Source organism: Gymnodraco acuticeps, unplaced genomic scaffold (assembly GCF_902827175.1).
Source record: "Gymnodraco acuticeps unplaced genomic scaffold, fGymAcu1.1, whole genome shotgun sequence".
Lineage (NCBI taxonomy): Eukaryota > Metazoa > Chordata > Actinopteri > Perciformes > Bathydraconidae > Gymnodraco > Gymnodraco acuticeps.
In genome coordinates, this window is record NW_022991584.1 from 1,384,287 (window position 1) to 1,403,117 (window position 18,831).

The 18,831-nt window shown below is 40.4% G+C and overlaps 1 protein-coding gene and 1 long non-coding RNA gene across 2 annotated transcripts; both read right to left on the reverse strand.

The window, feature by feature from the left end:
* Positions 1-6,869: 6,869 nt before the first annotated feature.
* On the reverse strand, positions 6,870-12,965 carry LOC117533808. The gene is made up of 3 exons (XR_004567114.1): positions 12,202-12,965; positions 10,292-10,390; positions 6,870-7,852 (listed from the first exon to the last, which is right to left on the reverse strand). It is a non-coding gene; the product is annotated as an uncharacterized LOC117533808 (long non-coding RNA).
* Positions 12,966-15,198: 2,233 nt separating this feature from the next.
* On the reverse strand, positions 15,199-18,371 carry eif2b2 (eukaryotic translation initiation factor 2B, subunit 2 beta). The gene is made up of 8 exons (XM_034197750.1): positions 18,081-18,371; positions 16,921-17,041; positions 16,398-16,549; positions 16,102-16,265; positions 15,906-16,001; positions 15,691-15,828; positions 15,545-15,611; positions 15,199-15,398 (listed from the first exon to the last, which is right to left on the reverse strand). The coding sequence occupies exons 1-8, from the start codon at positions 18,250-18,252 to the stop codon at positions 15,241-15,243; spliced, it is 1,068 nt and encodes a 355-aa protein (XP_034053641.1). The 5' UTR covers positions 18,253-18,371; the 3' UTR covers positions 15,199-15,240.
* Between the last annotated feature and the right edge of the window lie 460 nt (positions 18,372-18,831).

The following is an 18,831-nucleotide window of genomic DNA, read 5'->3' on the forward strand; positions in this document are numbered from 1 at the left end:
TGTTCACAGGCTGTTCACTGACTGTTCACTGACTGTTCACTGACTGTTCACTGACTGTTCACAGGCTGTTCACTGACTGTTCACAGGCTGTTCACAGGCTGTTCACAGGCTGTTCACTGACTGTTCACAGGATGTTCACAGGCTGTTCACTGACTGTTCACTGACTGTTCACAGGCTGTTCACTGACTGTTCACTGACTGTTCACTGACTGTTCACTGACTGTTCACTGACTGTTCACTGACTGTTCACTGACTGTTCACAGGCTGTTCACTGACTGTTCACTGACTTTTCACAGGCTGTTCACAGGCTGTTCACTGACTGTTCACTGACTGTTCACTGACTGTTCACAGGCTGTTCACAGGCTGTTCACTGACTGTTCACTGACTGTTCACAGGCTGTTCACTGACTGTTCACTGACTGTTCACAGGCTGTTCACAGGCTGTTCACTGACTGTTCACTGACTGTTCACAGCCTGTTCACTGACTGTTCACAGGCTGTTCACAGACTGTTCACAGATTGTTCACTGACTGTTCACTGACTGTTCACAGGCTGTTCACTGACTGTTCACAGACTGTTCACTGACTGTTCACTGACTGTTCACAGGCTGTTCACAGGCTGTTCACTGACTGTTCACAGACTGTTCACTGACTGTTCACAGGCTGTTCACTGACTGTTCACAGACTGTTCACTGACTGTTCACTGACTGTTCACAGGCTGTTCACAGGCTGTTCACAGGCTGTTCACAGACTGTTCACAGACTGTTCACTGACTGTTCACAGGCTGTTCACTGACTGTTCACTGACTGTTCACTGACTGTTCACTGACTCTTCACAGGCTGATAAGAAACACAATAAAGAAAGAAAGCACAGGTAACATCTGATGAGCCAGACACCTGGAGATCCAACACCCCAACAGAGTCCACATTCATTTATTATCTTAATGTACAATAAAGTATGCATTGAAGTAAAAACATTGAGATACTTGTACTTCACTTGTGTATTTTCACATTATGCTACTTTAACCTATACTCCACTATACATTTTGTAGGCAAAGGTTCTGCTTTTTAGTCCACTACATTTATTTTACATGTTTAGTTACTTTTAGATTTAAGTTGTTAAAACAAAAATATAAATGGACACATAATATAGGCTAACCCAGTGGTGTATAAAGTAATTAAAATGAACCCCACTGTTACAGTTCAACATTGAAGTGATGAATACAGGGTAGATTTAGTAATTTTAATAAAATATAAAAAAAATATCTTGTGCTTAAAAGTGACATTTTGCGTAACACATACTTTTACCTTGAGTGCTTAAAGTACTTTCTTTTTTGCCAATACGTTTTAACTTCTACTTAGGTATGCAGGACTTTTACTTGTATTTCATGCAGAATTGCTACTTTTACTTAAGTAAAGTGAGTAATTCGTCCACCTGTGATTACATGTATGAGTATGAGTCATGTATGAGTTATCTACTATTAAAGATATATTATTAATTCCCGACAACTATTGAAAAACACATTTGAGGTAGTATCAGTCTGGGTCAGGGATGGGGTTCTGCCGCGGTTCAGCTCTTTCTGTCTGATCCATCTTTGTCTTTGTTTGAGGCTCCAGAAATGGCTCTTCTAATCTAGCTAATTGCCGTTTCCCAGAGCTCGGCATTTAAGAAGAAGAGCTGGGTCACCAAACAGCCGTTGATCAAAACATCCTATTAAAGTGAAGAAACAAAAGGCTCTCACAGTCCTAACAATGTGCCACTGGTGATTCAACAGTTTGCTCCGTGGCCACAAAGCATTAATTAGGGCAATAACTTCATGCCATTGCCGTTCTATAGTCTCCATTTCTGTATGAGTGCATCTATTTGGGCTCTGAAGTTTGCCGGGGACTCTGACTTGCCGAGTGTGCCACATTCCCTTGTCCCATGTGCAGATGTGTTATTGGCGTAATGAGGAAAATACTTTGGGAAAACGTGGGAGAGAGGCCCCCATAACCCAAAACTTTCCTGACAAAATAATATTCCTCATTGCGGTTACTACCTAACGAGAATTGACATAATTACTCGGGCCCATTTCTTGTCTAATTAGCACACTTCCACAGCGGACAGGGCCTAGCAGCGAGACAGGAGAAGGGAATCCGACAGGCATAGCGGTAGCAACACAAAAAGGGGCCTCTGGTTTCAGCGTAATTAGGTGAGACAATGCCCCTGACTGTTTTGAGCTATGGCTGGGCTCAGAGCTGGGGCCGAGCAGGCGAGCGGACGCCCCGTGAGCAACGTCTCCCAGAGACCCTAATAAGCCCCTAATTGTCTTTTTGTGATTCACAGGGGCAGCACTGGCAGACATGAAGACAACCCACTCTTGGTGTCCTGCAGAGAGTGTTTCCCTCGTCCACCAGGACCGGAGAGATTTGAGTTGACTCTCCCAGGACCTTCACTGTTTGGCCCTCAAACTCAGGACAACTTGTGTTAACGTCCTGCGACAGCTTCCCAAACCTGGAGAGCTGCAAGCATGTTGAAGACAGAGACGCAGGGGCAGCTAGGTTTCTTCCCAGGCAGCCATGGGGTGTCCATAGAAAAATGTCAGATTATTTTTCTGGTTTGATGCTAAGAAAAAAATCTTCCAATCTTTGGATAGCCTTGATAACTGTGTGTGAACACTTTATAATCATTTGAATATAGTTAGTCTTGGAATTACAAACAAGACTTACATCTTACACATCCAGTATACAATGAGCATGAACAACTTCTATTTTAAACTCTTAATAATATTCAACTGTTCTTTAAGTTTTGTTTTGGTTTCCACCAACTCCTAAGGAAATATCTGTCTCTTTAGCTTCTAAATGCTTCACTGTGTTCCCCAGCTATTTACTAGTTTGGTGCTGGGCAATTAGGGCTCATAAGGTTTATCCATTTTTGTTTTACCAAAAAAGACCCCATAGAGCTGAGGTAAACTGCAGGGATGGTTGATAATCATCTGTGGGTTTGTCACTATATCGCAACCCCTTTGCTATCAAGTATGTTTGTATAGAAATACTAAAAAGTCACACTTTGATTGTGGGATGACAATCTTTTTCCAGATTCTGCCTATTTCAATTTGAAATCCATGTTTTTTTCCCACACAATGCTGTTAAAGCCATGGTGATGTTTGTTGTATATTAACGATATTAACTAAATTGAAATATTTAATTTTCTTATCCAGATCTGAACTATTTCTACGACTAGAATCACTTTCTTTTCCCCTTGCAGCTTAATAAAACACTTAACCACAAGCAGCTAGACTCTACAGGCTGCATTTCATCACAGTGTTTAACCAAACACACACACACACCATATGTTTGAGGCCTCTTCAAATGGCAGGTGGTGTCCAGAAGACTCAATATTTCATCATTCCCTCTTTCTTCAATTCAATTCAATTCAAAACCTTTATTTATCCAGGTAAAATCCCATTGAGATCAATGATCTCTTTTTCAAGGGAGACCTGCAGCAGTAGGTTCCACAAGAAGACATAAACAACAGAACAACAAAAGGACATCATACAGCAAAATGTACAGGGATTACAATTTACATATTTAACCACAAGTACAGGTACCAACAGCATCTGATTTTGTAGCATCCAACCGAGCTTTAAAAACATGTAGTGGTACTAGCTTGGTAATTTTCCATTCTTTTTGCAGACTGTTCCATGTTAGTGGAGCTGCACATCTAAAAGCTTTCTTCCCTAAGACAGTCCTAGCACTTGGCACATTTAATAAAACCACAGCATGCGATCTCAGGCAATAAGTACTTTCAATTCGCAGAGAGATCAGGGAGCAGATATAAGATGGTAGTTTATCCAACATGGCTTTGTAAATGAAAAAGTACCAGTGACTGAGCCTCCGTACAGTAAGTGATGGCATAACCGCCTTGGTATACAGGGTACAGTGATGCGTAAGTGCTTTACAATTTGTCAAAAATCTCAGTGCACTGTGATACGCAGCATCTAACTTGCTCAGGTAATTGGCAGGTGCATTCATATATAACAAATCACCATAATCCAGCACAGGTAAAAAGGTCACAGTGACTAGCCTTTTCCTGGCCTCAAGCGAGAAACAGGACTTGTTTCTGTAAAAGAAACCTAGCCTAACCCTCAGCTTTTTAAGCAGGTTATTGACATGAAGTTTAAAAGTGAGACAGTCATCAAGCCAGATACCCAAGTATTTGTAACAGGTAACCACTTCAAGTTGTATTTCTTGCGTAGTTACAATATCCAAAGCAAGTCTCAGGTGTATTTTTAGCTTTAGCTTTAGAAAAGAGCATTACCTTGGTTTTATCCACATTTAAAAGAAGCTTAAGCTCAGAGAGCTGAGCCTGAATAATGTTAAAAACAGCCTGTTCTAACATCCCCTGCAGTCAAGGACTCTCCGCTCAGAGGACGTCAATCCAATGTGCCCTCACTCCTTTAATTAGCTGTCAATTAGTGCAAATGAATCAACTGTTCGCCTAATTAAGCAATGCCACCAGGCAGCTCCCAGATACAGGCCATTGTGTGGCAGCATGAGAAAACCCCAGCTAGCAAACTCACTTTGGATCAGGAGTGCAACTTAACGATCACACTTACACTGTGTGCAGAGAGCAGAGTGTGTGTACTACACACTTTATGCTACAATGATCTTGCAGAGCTTAATTATTTTCCTAAATCATGTCGAGTTATTTTGTGCATCTTGAGCACCATGGTGGCTTTAGTCCACACCGTTATGGATCTAGGGAAATATTGTTCTTTTACTTCCACTACTGCCAGCTTCTGTTCATTGGCATATTCAAAATAATGGTATTTATTAGAGTAGATAATTAACAAATACTATATGTTTTATTAGGAAATTGGGTGGTATCAATATTTTTGCTGAAACGAGCAAAAGTGATAATAACATTAATCCATTAATCAACATTTTAATAACCCTTATATAATATAATTTAGTATTAAGTATCATCTGTTTATTTTTTTATATAATGAGTACATGAGTGCTTGTTGTACATATATTTGTATTTTTACTTTAGCAAGTTCAAGTACATTTTTAGGTTCAGGACCTTTACCAGACTAAACTATAGTACTTCTTAAAAAAAAGAAGAGATCTGAAGCCTCGAATAACCTCGACCTCTCAAACCTTTCTGACCTCTTGCTCAGACATACGACAACTTTAGATCATCCGACGCCAACCACCACACACCTCTCACCCCTTCCCATCTCCGGATGAGGGGGAGAGGGTCTCCTCCTTTACTGACTCCTCCCCCGACACCTCAAACACATTTCCTTCACTCCCCCTTTTTTTACATTACAATACATTTCATTTGGCTGATGCTTTTATCCAAAGCGACTCACAATAAGTGCATTGAAACCTATGATTGAAACCAACTCAAAAGCAAGAATCCTGCAGGTACATTTCCTATCTAAGTATAAACCCAACCAGATTAAGTGCTACTGCATAAGCTTCACTTAAAGCCAAATCCTTTCTAAGTACAATTTTTTTTCTAAATTGCACTCAAACGGTTGCTGTTTTTATCGTTTAAAATGGCCTTCGAGTACCTTCTAAGCGCTTTACAAAATAAAAGTATTATTTTTAACCCACTTTCACGTTTAATAAGGATATTCTAAACAGAACTAAAAACAGACTCCCACACAAGAACTTAACTCTCCCTTTAGGCCTTTAATGTTTTCTAATCTCCCAAATGTTTCATGTGTGACCCTCTGGAAAGATTTACTTTCACCAAACATGTCACCCATGCCGGATTATTCAAACTCTCACTGTATTTGGTGATGCATTTAAAATATAAGCTCATGAGCATTTTCGGTATGATTTTCCATCTTTGTCTATAATATTTGTTCTCCTGGTGTCTGACCCTTCCTCAGTGTTGGATAACTTTCTCATTTGAGTGTGACATTTTTGACACTGATCAGAGTTGTGATTCATACTCTGACTATGACTTTCCTGGGATGAATACTCTTTGTTTTGCTCCCACTGAGACTGCAGAAAATGAAGTTGCCATGCAGTCCACATACTTCATTTACAGAGTTCAAATGTAATATCTACACACATCTGTTCACTTCTGACTCTCAAGACAAGAGCCTGATCATCTTGTGTTCTTAAGAGACGGATCTTCTTCTTTCTGTTGCGTGAATACAATTCTGACTTGACTTTGATTTCCGTCAGTTTGTCCATCAGAGGCATTGAATTAAGCTCTTACATTTTTTATGTATACAGTTATATATGATGGTTGCTTTTTTAACGAGGATGGATTTATAACCACAACATAAATGATAATTCTCACTTAAAAAAAGGAACATGCTTCTTTGCATTCATACACACGATAATTATTGATTAATGAATCTGTTAAGGTGTTGAAAAAGGTCAAGTAGGCTACTAATTAAACGATCTGCACCTCACTGTGCTTTTTTCTTAGTGTCGAGAGCATGAGCTGCATGTGTGACCTGAACAGTTAGCGCAGTGATACATCAATTAGTGAAACATATTAGTAAAAATATACCAAATGTTTGTTTTGGAAAGGATGCAGAGCCGTAAATTCAGGATTTAATAAATGCTGACGTCATGAGGGGAGGCCACCCCAGACATGGAAAATAAATTTTTCAGAATATTATGAATCAGTTATTAGATTTTGTTGTTAATTCTACTTTTGTAAGCTTTATTGAAATTGGGCAGGACTTTTCTCACCTTGATTTCCTCAAAATCAACAGCAAACTGCTATAGCGTCAAATAACTGCCTGTGATTAGTAAGGTCATGATTCTTTGCAGGAAATTAAAACAAAAGGTTTTGTTGACCTGCATAGAAACCGGTTGAAAAGCAGGTTAGTTGGTTTGACTCCAAGTTCATTAAAAGCTTTAATAAATGTTTGGTAAGAGAGTTAGGTTAGGTGTCAACTGTGTGTAGTATTTTTAGTAAAAAGTGTATACTTGTTGGATTCCTGAAATCAATTTTTGGTGTCTACATGTATTTCCCCTTTTTCATTTAAGAATTTCATTTTTAGATTATGATTACTTTGTAACTGTCATTGTTTTAAAAAATGTTCAGGAAGGCTCCTGAGCTAACATCCTCTTGGAGTTGTAACAGTTACCAGTCTGACTGGTTTGTTATATGTCCTTTTGCAAGAGTATTCAAGCTAGTTTCCCCTTAGGGAAGTATTAAAGTTGTGCAATCCAAGCAATTCAACAAAAACATTTAAAAACCCTTCTCCACACAGCCAGGAACACATACATTGGCCCTAAAATAGTCAAATTCAACATTTGAACAAGCCCTAAAATCCTCCTCGGTAAATGTTTCCAATACTGCAGAACTTCTCAAGATTCCCTCCATACTAAAACCCGTCCCATTTTCCACCATCATCACAAAGCTTCATTGAGTCTCAAGCTGGTTCCCTGAACCACAGCGATGAGGAGATGCTTTGTGTCATGAAGAAGCAAACTCATTTTCAGGCACGTGGGCAGTTCAGCCATGCTGCCTCCCTTCCTCCAGCAGCCACTCTGGACCATTACAGGCAGTAATTGTTATTTAATGGATTAAACATTCATCCTTCCTGTGCAAACCCCCAGAGGGCCCGACGACAGCCCCACCGTGTTCACACCGCTAAACATCCCCCCCACACACACTCCAGGCAGCGCTTTTGACGGCAGTGTTTGTGCTTAAAATTCAATTACCCACTTATTGATAGCTCTCAGGGGTGCTAAAGAAGTGGACACGGTGCTGGTGGAGGTGTGGATGATTTCCCAGGAGGCCTCAGTCTGCTCCACACATCTCCAGCTGGATCTATTTCATGGCTTTACTCATCAGCGGCCGACGCAGATGGAGCAGAAGCAGCCGTCATACACCTGCACACACCAGCGCACGCACGCAGACACACACACAGACACAACACACAAACAAGTCATTTATTATTGTACATGCTGACAGTCTTAGAGTCACAAGACATTAAGTGAGCTATCTAATGGTCAAGAAAATGGCCTTTGAAAATATGAAATGAAATAAATAAAATATAAAAAGAAATGTATTAATATAAAAGAATATATCCCCAGAACAATTGACCTAACCTACAGCAGGAATATGTTTTATTTAAAAAAGGGTATATACACTATACTGTACATATATTCTGAGTGTCAGACTTTAAATGTTACAATGTTAGTGTAATGTTCCACCATTATTTCTCCACATTGTTATTTTATTAGTCTTATCTATTTTTGTTCTTTAAAGATTATATGATATTTCTTGTACTTTTGTCCATCATGAAAGGGACATCTGTGATTTTGGGCAATGCAAGTAACATTTCCTTGACTAAATCTACTTTATAAAATAAATATTGAGTCCAAACATTACATACATTATATGATATCTAAAGAAAACACTACAAACGTTTGACCTGGGCGCACCACCCTGGCACATGAAGGCAGCCTTGACATACATTATGAATTCATTCCTTGCAACAAAATCGACTCCTTGGTAATCCCCCCCTTCTCTGATAATGAGTGTAAAATTGATAATCTATAAAAACCTCCATAAGTCTCCAAACGTTTTAAGGGAAAACTGTTGGTTTTATTGCTGTAGCTTTAGCTCATCAGGGCTTGGCTCAGCACTGAAAGCCACAGGTAGCCCTGCAGGTTAGCCACGCGTCTGAAAGTCCCCAGAGGAGCCTCGGCTTGCCGCTGGCCTCGTTCCCCCCGCTAATTACAGCACTCATCTCCGCTCTCCCATGAGACACAACCACTCTGATGACAAGACGCCGCACTGTTTGCAGCTCTGCATCAGCAGGCAACAGCTGGGGCTGCCGGCTGCACGTCAATACTCAGGGGGGGGGGGGTCGAGAGGGGAGTAATGACAATGTGTGTGTATGTTGGGGGAACCATGATGCATTCATTCACACCAAGCAGGGATGATTCTGTTGCTTTTTGCAGATAACTCTTGCTACTAGGGCTGCCCCTTCTCAGATGATTAGGCAAGTAATTGGTCGCTTTGCTCTTAGACAAGTATGTTTTTATGTTTTAACGCTGAATGACTTACAAGAAACTCAATAGCAAATCTTTGTGAGAGTCAAATTGGACAGACAACCATTGGTTGACAAAATGGTATAAATGTTAGTCGATTTAGATTTGTTTTAAGGAGAGGGCAGCTCTAATTTCTTCTCAATCTGTTGAGATGTATTTCTGCTTTGACTCCAGAACTCAATAACATGCAGCCTGAGGTCAGCTATGCCACATCATGTAATCTAACATGAGTTTTGATTGGAACATAAAGATGAATCTTGTTGTCCTTTCATGTGACAGGGTCAGCTTACAGCCTACATGTCCCTAAGGATGTCAGGGGATCGATGAGCTCTGTACATACTGTACTCCTCGCAGTGTGATTGCACTGACTGTTCATTAGCAGGACGCTGGGCTTTAATGGTCTGCACGCTTCTGTCGGCCGTAAATCTCCAAGACTCCACCCAGGTTTGCTCCCTTGTCTCATCAAAGGGCTGTGAAGAATGAAGTCAGTGTGATGAAAAAGAGAATGAGATTTATCTGCCTCCCTCCTCCTCCTCCTCCTCCTCCTCCTCCTCCTCCTCCTCCTCCTCCTCCTCCTCCTCCTCCTCCTCCTCCTCCTCCTCCTCCTCCTCCTCCTCCTCCTCCTCCTCCTCCTAAGACAAGCTTGTGAGCGCAGAAAAATGACAAGTGGGATCTCGCCGAGACACACCCGTAGATGTGATGATGCCACTGGATGCGTTTGAGATGCTGATGAGCCTGCTGCTGGCCAAAAACAGGAACGTCAGTGAGTCTTTCTGCTATGTCCAAAGTGAGTAAAGTGAGGAGTCAAGAGACTCAAAGGAGGAAGCAAGACACAAGTGAGGTTTACTTTGTCTGTTTAGACCAGGAGGAAGCAAGAGACAGGCAGCCGCCAAAAGGTACAAATCATGTGGTTGCAGCACAAATACATGCAGGCATTTATATACAAATATATATATAGACACAGTAAGTTTATCTAAATATCCCTCCGGCATCACTTTACCCAAAAATCAAGCAAAGACCCACTATCTTAAAGACATGCTAATTCCTGAACAGCACTTGGACAGCTGGCTGAAATTGTGTGCAAAAACTCCTTTAATAGCCTCTTAAACAATGTTGTTTTTAGGGGACAACTTGACATTTGACTTCTATTATTACTCCTCCCTTCAAAGTTTGAATGTACTGTATTAGGGGCACCTTGTCTAATAAATATACGGGTTCACACAAATGTTATCCTAAGGAATTTCTTCACGGTGGGGCGTCACAGAAGATCACCTGGTTTCCTCCTAAGAGTGTGTCCTTACTGCAGGGGCACTGTATCAAATCCTCCTTGTGACCCTCAGCTGCATGTCTTCGCCTCTCTCTCCAACTGTTCTATCAAATCAAAGATGAAACCAGAGAACAATATAAACAATAGTATGAAGTACCGTCTGTTTTAAGTTAGATACTGAGCCAGCTTTCTTTGCTATTTTCCCCACAAAAAAATCGATATTCTCTTCTTTTATTTAATTTTTTTAAAACCCTCTTTTAAATATACACCTTAATGACGATTGATGATTTTTTTTCGGGACCATTTATCAGATACCTGAATCTTGTTTCATATATCTGCACCAGATCACATTTTTTGTTTTAATTGATCAATTATATTTTTATTTTCAAATATGAACAGCGCGCCCCTGTTGCTGGTCCTTCGTCAGTTGTATAAAGGCAATTTTGTAAATATTTCTTTATACATTATTTCATTTCATATGCAAAAATTCAAAAATATGAATCATGATCGGCACTTTAACCAAGAGATCACTTTTTTTTTGCTGCTAGAAGCAGAATGCTAATAAATAACCTTATGTATTGCTGCATTAAGAGTCAGATTGAATCTCTCTTTGTATATTCCACCAATAAGTATGCAGCAGCAACAACAACAACAACCTATCAACACCAGTCGGATGAATCATTATGATTATCTATAAGACACCAGATATGTTTCAATGCTGGTTGCAGGTCTAGCTATTCATCTTTTCAGAGGGGCTAATTGTGAGAAAATGTTGTTTGACAGTTGGATGATGTCATGGTCTGTCCAGCGAGTGTGGGGCAGTGGAGAGTGAAGACATGTTGCTGCGACCCATTCATTCTGACCTTTTTCATGCAGTTCCAGGTCAAGAAATTTAGGTCAGAGAACAATGCACTCTCTCTGTTAGACCGTAGCGGGGTGCCAGAGACCCTCTCATGCTCCCCTCTGACCCCCAAGCCTTCACATCCAACCACTCAACACAACGTAACTTGGCAGACACATGAAAACACCCTGTGGATTTTAGTTGGGAGAGATGCTTCAGACCTTTGAATAAAGCAGGGTGGGGAGGCACCTTGTGGTTAGATATCACAACTACACTATCTATCTTTCTATCTGTGGATGATGAAGTCAAGTCTTGTGTTTGGGGGAATCTCAAAAAGAGAGTTACCTTCCACAATAAAAAAAATAACACATCATTAATAATATATAGGCTGGTTCAGGTATTTATAAGCAGGCATATTTAAATATTTACCCACTTCAAGAGGAGACTAAACAGTATTCAATTAGCCTACATTTTGGTCTATAAAATGAACAATTACAAATGAGTTGTTTAGTTGACTGACATTGTCAGACTAATACATTTTACAGCATGATCTACAGTGCTACAATTATTCAAGTAAATGCATTGTTACTTTGTAAAACAGATGGGTCATTTAAAATGTGCCCTGGTGGCCATTTTTAAAAGGGAAAGAGGGTAAAGAGTAAAGAGAATATATAAAAAGGTGAAATTATAGTCCTGTTAATGTTAAGTTAAACAACACATTAAGGCTACTACACAAGTGCATTCAAAATTATCCCAATGTACTGTATACAAACAGATCCCAAACAAACACACTTAATTTTCTACAGACCTAACGTGGCAGCCTGAGCATAAAACCGATAGATAAATAAAGATGTCTTTCCAATAGCTTTACCGGAGTTAACCAGAAGAGAGGACACTGCTCGGACATTAAACAATACATAAACAGCGGCATTAAACCTCTCACATTTTAGCAGCAGAAGAAAGAATCACCATGTCAGACAAATGAACATGTATAACAATAAAAACTCCACAGCTGGCTTATTGCAGCTGCAGGTTAGCGTACATACATCCCAATGTGTTTGTTGTACTACTCACCTGTTTGATGAATCGCATGTTTTTAAATGTATGAGGAAGTCCTGCTCCAGGCTCAGTCATCTCGGCCTTTGAGTTTTTCAAACATTTTGAGCTGAATACATCTCTGCAGTCACAAATACAGAGTCCTCTCACACACCTCTCTGAAGGGAAGGTTCTGCAGTGGACACAGGATCCACCTGAGGAGCCACCATTCACGTTAGCATTGTAGCTACACTACACCCACAATGCATCTGTTGGCAACGTTTTTTTTTTTTGTCTTCTTCTTTATCGGTTTTATGGAGCTGTGTTCAGATTGTTTATGTAAAAGAGTGACAAATTACAGACAAATATAAACATGTTTTTTGGCTGCAGTGTTATTTCCCGCCACTAGATGCCACTCCAGTTTGCTGCTTGATGACGTCACGTTTGTCCAAGACAAATACCCTATGAGCGAGACTATTTCTCGCCGGGTGCGGTGGCGCGCGCCTGTAATCCAAGTTACTGGGAGGCTGAGGCTGGCGAAGCGTTTGAGCTCAGGAGATCTGAGCTGCAGCGGACTATGCCGATCGGGTGTCCGCACTAAGTTCGGTATCGATATGGTGCTCCTGAGGGAGCTCGGGACCACCAGGTCGTCTAAGGAGGGGTGCATCGGCCAAGGCCGGAGACGGAGCAGGCCAAAGCCCCCGTGCCGCTCAGTAGTGGGATCGCGCCTGTGAATAGACGTTGTAGAGCAGCCTGTGCAATACAGCGGGACCCAGTCTTTTTAACAAAAAAATAAAATACTACAACAACACCACACTCAAAAATTATATTTGTCCACCACACAGCAGCTTCATCACTGCCTTTTTATCCTCTTATTCTCATGAAAAACCCTCGCGAAGCAGCTGATCTGCGTGTCCTACACTGCCTCCACCTGGAGGAAACCTGAAACTACATCAACAACACAATACTTTTTTGGACATGACGCATTTCTCAGTAACCAAGCTTCCTATCGGATATGATTAGTTTGTTTCAGTTATCCTGTTTTTGATCATAATTTGGATATGGCGTTTACATAGAATATGAAAAACGTGTTCCTATCCGTGTATGAAGTGGTGGCATGTAGATAATTAGATTTACTCAATAACTAAGCTTAACCCTTCTCTTGCGTTAGGTCATACCCCCCTTCCCATGCTATTTTCGGTCAAAATTGACCGGTGTGTTTTGTACAGTGATATCTCTGGAACCCCTTATCCAATTTTGATGGTTGACATCTCATTTGAACAGTCAAAGCAAGTAGAATCAAGGTAGGACAGACAGAATGACACCAGGAGTGAATTTCATATGATTTTAGGCAGTAAGTTCAAAGATAGTGCTTATTTTACATTACTGTATATTATGAAAATGCTTGCCATGTAGGCTGTGTTTACTGGAGATGGAAATGCTTTAGTTAGTGTTGTAGCTTAGATTCTTCCTGTTCCAATGATGTATGGGATGTATTGATTTGATACAAGCAAGCCAGTGTTTCATGTCATGGTCCGGACCCACCGGTGGGCCCATCAAGTTCAGCATTCACTGTGATGAATATAAAATAAGGCACTGATAATATTTTCCTCAATAAACATTTATTGAAAGAGAAATATACCATAACAGAACGTGTGTGTGTGCTCACGTGTGTTCACGCACATGATTGGCAATGCAAAATTGTGGAATGTCACCTCAGGCTCCTCTCCCTCAGGGGCTTCTATCTCAGGGGCTTCTATCTCAGGGGCTTCTATTTCAGGGGCCTCTATCTCAGGGGCCTCTCCCTCCTCTCCCTCAGGTGCCTCTTCCTGGTCTGTTGTAGGCTCATAGTCTGGATCACTGTTGACTTCCATTTCTGAGACATCTTCCTCTATCTCCTCTTCATCTGGTTCAATCTCCTCTTCATCTGGTTCAAAAATGTGTCCAGAGCCCCTCGCGCAGAAAATAGCCTAATCGTTCGCCTGCTCATTGTGTCAATGAGTCAAATGTGAGCAAGGCACAAATATAACTGCTTGAGAGCCAGTAATGGAGGCGCATTTAGCGCAAGAAAGTGAGAGGTTTGTGTTTCTCGAGGGGCACAGAGCTCGCACCTGTGAGAAGGTATGATACATTGTATCATACAGCGCAAGAAAGGGAGAAGTTCCTGTAACGTGTGTGTGTGTATATAGATGTTTTCCATCTGCAGAATGAACATAATACACTCATACCCATTCATTTCTATGGCGGTCAAATCTGACCGAAAACGTCAAGGGTGTTTCACTGTTGAATAAATCACTCAAAATTCAATGCAAGTGGTGATCATCAAGTGTATATGTTCAGAGGCCTAGTGTGGAGGATAACATAAGGTATTGAGGCAATCGGATGAAAAACACAATATTTATGATTAAAATAAAAGTCATTCGGTCACTTTTGACCCGAAACGCAAGAGAAGGGTTCAAAGTAAACTCTAGGCACTTGTACTTTTCTTTAAAATGATGTGCAACTTCATAACTTAACTACATTTCAAAAGGAAACATTTGTAGTTCATATGATATATTCATATTGGTTTGTATTTGTATACACAGTAAAAAAAAAAACATATCTCCACATTTGGTCATTTTTCTGATAAACTGAATGTTAGATGTTCTTTTATGGGTTGATAAACTTGGCTTACTTTTTCAGATATATAAACTATTAAAAAGAAATGTGCTATTTAGAAAGGGGGAAAATACACATACATATTTGACTGTAGTTTTAATGTATGAACACACTGCTGCTACTGAAACAAAATCATTTCCCAATTTGGGATCAATAAAGTACCTATCTATCTTTAATATAGTAATGGATTATAATTGCATTACTTTTAAAGATAGTAATTTCTATACAGCAGTATGAAGCTGAAGAAGGAATAGAAGAAAAAACATGTTGCCCCAAAATACCTGAAAGTATTACAAAATATTAGCACGTTTCAGAAACTCTCCCAGTAGAACTCATGTGATACAGCATAGTTTTCCTCATCAAAAGAGACACCAAACACTGGATCAATCATTATTTTATTTATTTGTTAAATTACAATGGTTAAAGTTCGTGGTCTTCTGGGTGGTAAAGTTCGCTCATCAGACGGTAGATGTACGACGGTGCATGTCCTCCGATGTTAGAGATGAACAGTGTGATGAGTTCAGGGGGGACATAGTCAAAGACCGGACAGTGCACGTTCACCTTTGAGAGAATCTCACCTGAAATACAAATTGTAAAATGTGAGTTCCCCAGAAAATGTACTAAAAGAGGTACATACATTTTCAAAGTTTCAAAGTTTATTTTCTAGAAATGAATAGTTAGTTGATTGACTGTTAATAAGCACTTTGTAAGGAATGTCAGTTACCTTCAGTGAAAGGAAGCACTTCATGTGGAGAGACAAACTTATGGAAGGTATCTTCTTCATTCGGGAACTGAGGACACCAAATAGTTTTATCGTCATTTTGCTGTCAGCAGAAATTACAATAATCTGTCAAACTATTGTGTTCTTACTTGAGGCGAGAGCTTGAACATGGGAGCACAAACAATCAGCGGTGTGGAGTGGTGCTTGGCGGCGAGGGCCAGGGTGTGCGTCCCGTTGACGGCCCTCAGACCCCCGTTGGCCAGAACTGTCTGCGTCCCGATGATCACCTGTAAGCAGATTTCCACGCAGGTTAAACCGCATGCTCTGACATGACTGTTTTAAAGCCTTCTTTGGTGTCAAATACCTTATTAACTCGAGACATCACTGCAAATATGGCAGCGTCTGCGATGACGGTGGTTTCAATTTCTGCTTTTGAGAGACTGGTTGCCATCTCATGTCCCTGGTAAGAGGTGAACAAATCAGATCATGTAATCATTCATCTCAAAAACACCATTTGTTATTGTTTTTACTAGCTAAACGAAATCTCTTGATTTTCAAACCTGGCAGAACGGGGCGCACTCTGCCACAATGACGTGGAACTTGCGTTTGCGTGCAGCGTCCTTCAGGAAGGCCTCCACGGTGCGAGAGCGGCCGATGGTCATGATGACCTCGTTAGAGTGGATGTGCTCCAGGGCCTGCATCGAAATGTTGTCAGTGGTTCCCTCTGAAAAGCAAAATGGTGAAGGGAGAAGCAGCAAAACGTTTTATCCTCACAGAAGTAACACAGACATCACATCAATTGTATGAAAACCAGCTGACGGATAATGAACCGATTTAAAAAATAATAATAACATACCCAGCTCGGTCAGCAGCTCATTGATGGCCTCGATGACGTTTGCTTTCAGAGCGGAGAAATGCTGCCCGAAGTTCTCCTCGCTGAGTTCTCCAGACGTCAGCAGCTTGTGGAGAGATTCCTGCTGGTCCGTTTCTTCACTGCTGCCTCGAGATCTGCAAGAAACGATCAAATCAAATACAAAAATCTTATATCTCTAAACACAATATGTACTCTTTCAACATTCATTTCCTTTTATTTGATAAATATCTTCTTATGAAAATTATAATGTCATGGAGACCAAACAACTTCATACCAGAAACAAGAAACCATAATAAAAGCCAAAATGTCCAATCAAATATAACGGGCATCACTTTGACTATAACTTATCAGCATCTACTCACATGATTCTTGAGTGTAGGTGCCTCCTATGTGCAATCAACTCAGATATATATTATAATATAGGGAGTGTGTATAACCAATGGCTTTAATCTTTAACCTCTCCAGCCCAGTGACTTTAACAGCCGTCATACTGTTTAATCCTCACCTGGCATATTCCTCTCTGATGATCTTTAACACCCGTCTGATCATGTTTCCAACAGTGGTCTCTGAAGGCTGGGCGGCAATCATTCTCCTCCCCTCTTTACGGATTATTTCCATCAGATCACCTGAAACCAAGTTCATTAGTTTGGAAAAATGTATTTTGAAATGTTAAAACTTCTGAGGATTCCACTATTATAGATGACAGTATTAGTATCCATCATTGTTTACTCTATGAGAAGGAAGTGTGGGCAACCCCATCTTGCTTTTTTAATTTACAAAGTTACACCTAATTACCTACTATTATATGTATCATTGCCTTTAAAAAGGTCCCCTATTATACTGTTTTTCATCAATATATTATAGGTCTAAGATATATACAAACATGTCTCTGAAGTGTTTGGCTCCAAATACCAAACAGATTATGTATTTGAGCAATCCCCTCTGTTTCTAAAGTGCTGATTCTCTGTCTGTTACTTTAGATGAAAACAAGGAGCCCCTCCCCACGCCCCTCTGAGAGAGATTTGGTTAAAAAGAACACAATGGTGCTCTAGGAGGAGATTCAGGTGATAAGGTGGTGGGGGGGGGGGTTACCTTGGTTGGTTATTGGCTAATGGTTACACAAGCCAAAAATACATAATGACATCATAGAGTGGCCAAAATCTGATCAGCTCATTTTCAGACAGGTTTTTATATAAATGGATCAGGACTAAAAGTGAGCAAAGCTTTTTTCTTGAAACTTTCAGAATCTATTTACACAGAGGACACACATTTTTATGTATAAAAGACATGAAAAAGTGGATTTTGTCTAATAGGTGACCTTTAAGAATTAGAAATACTGGCTACATACTTGTTAACATCGTTTGGTTATCACATTATCTAGATCTATCTATCTATCTGAAAATATAGGTAACTACGTATATTTGCTCGCTCAGCAGTTAACTGACAAACTCCTTCCCTTGAACAACAACTACATATTGTACTACATACTATTGAACTCACGATAAGTTACTATAAAATAAGTAACCACATTGTTGACAGCTGTTGTCGTCGTCACAACAGGTTTGCCAGAAGTCCTCACTGTTCAGCTACGACAGCAGCAACTACGTTAGCTAGCTGTAATGTTGAGTTAGACAGTGAATCAACAAAGGGAGTAGCATGAATCACCTGCGCTGTTCCACCGAGGCTGGGCTGTGATTCTGCGGAGCAGGGACGTCGTTTCTCGGGCTGTCTCGGCCGAGCCCCGCAGCGGTCCTGTCCCGCAGCCTCCACGCTTCAGGTTGGACAGAAACGCTTCAATTCTCTCCGTCAGGTCTATTTCTTTGTCTGGGCCCGGCATAGTAGATATATAAAGGACTTGCTGTCAGTTTAAAGGCTCGACAACTGAAGTATTTCTACCATGCAATATTTTGTCCATGAGGAAGTACTTTCGGAGTACATCCGGGTGACTACAACTACGCTTTCATCTGATTGGTGGACTGCTGCACGCATCAATTCTGTGGTGTGTTAGCAAACAAGACATCCTGAAGTGTTTAATGAGATATTTGGGACTACCTTCGCTACAGTTAAATGTCAATAAAATTATATTGTTGGTGTGAGTTTAATTGTTCGTGTTTTTCGATGTCTGACGAGGCCAGGCGAAACAAAACAAGCAGAGAATATAATGAGAGCCAAACACCGTTGTAACATCCAATTCTGTAACTCCTTTATTTTTCTCTTTTGAAATAGATGCGAAGGAAAGGAAACACATTGACGCATTTAATTTAACTAATCGAAACACACATTTTCAAATTGTCCAAGAGTATTTTTAGATGTTTATTTCAGTTTCATGAGTTTAGTTTAGTGCTATGACGTATTGGTTATGTTCATAAATTAAGTCAGGTTGAGTTGTCTTTAGGGGCCCTTTCCACCTATAATC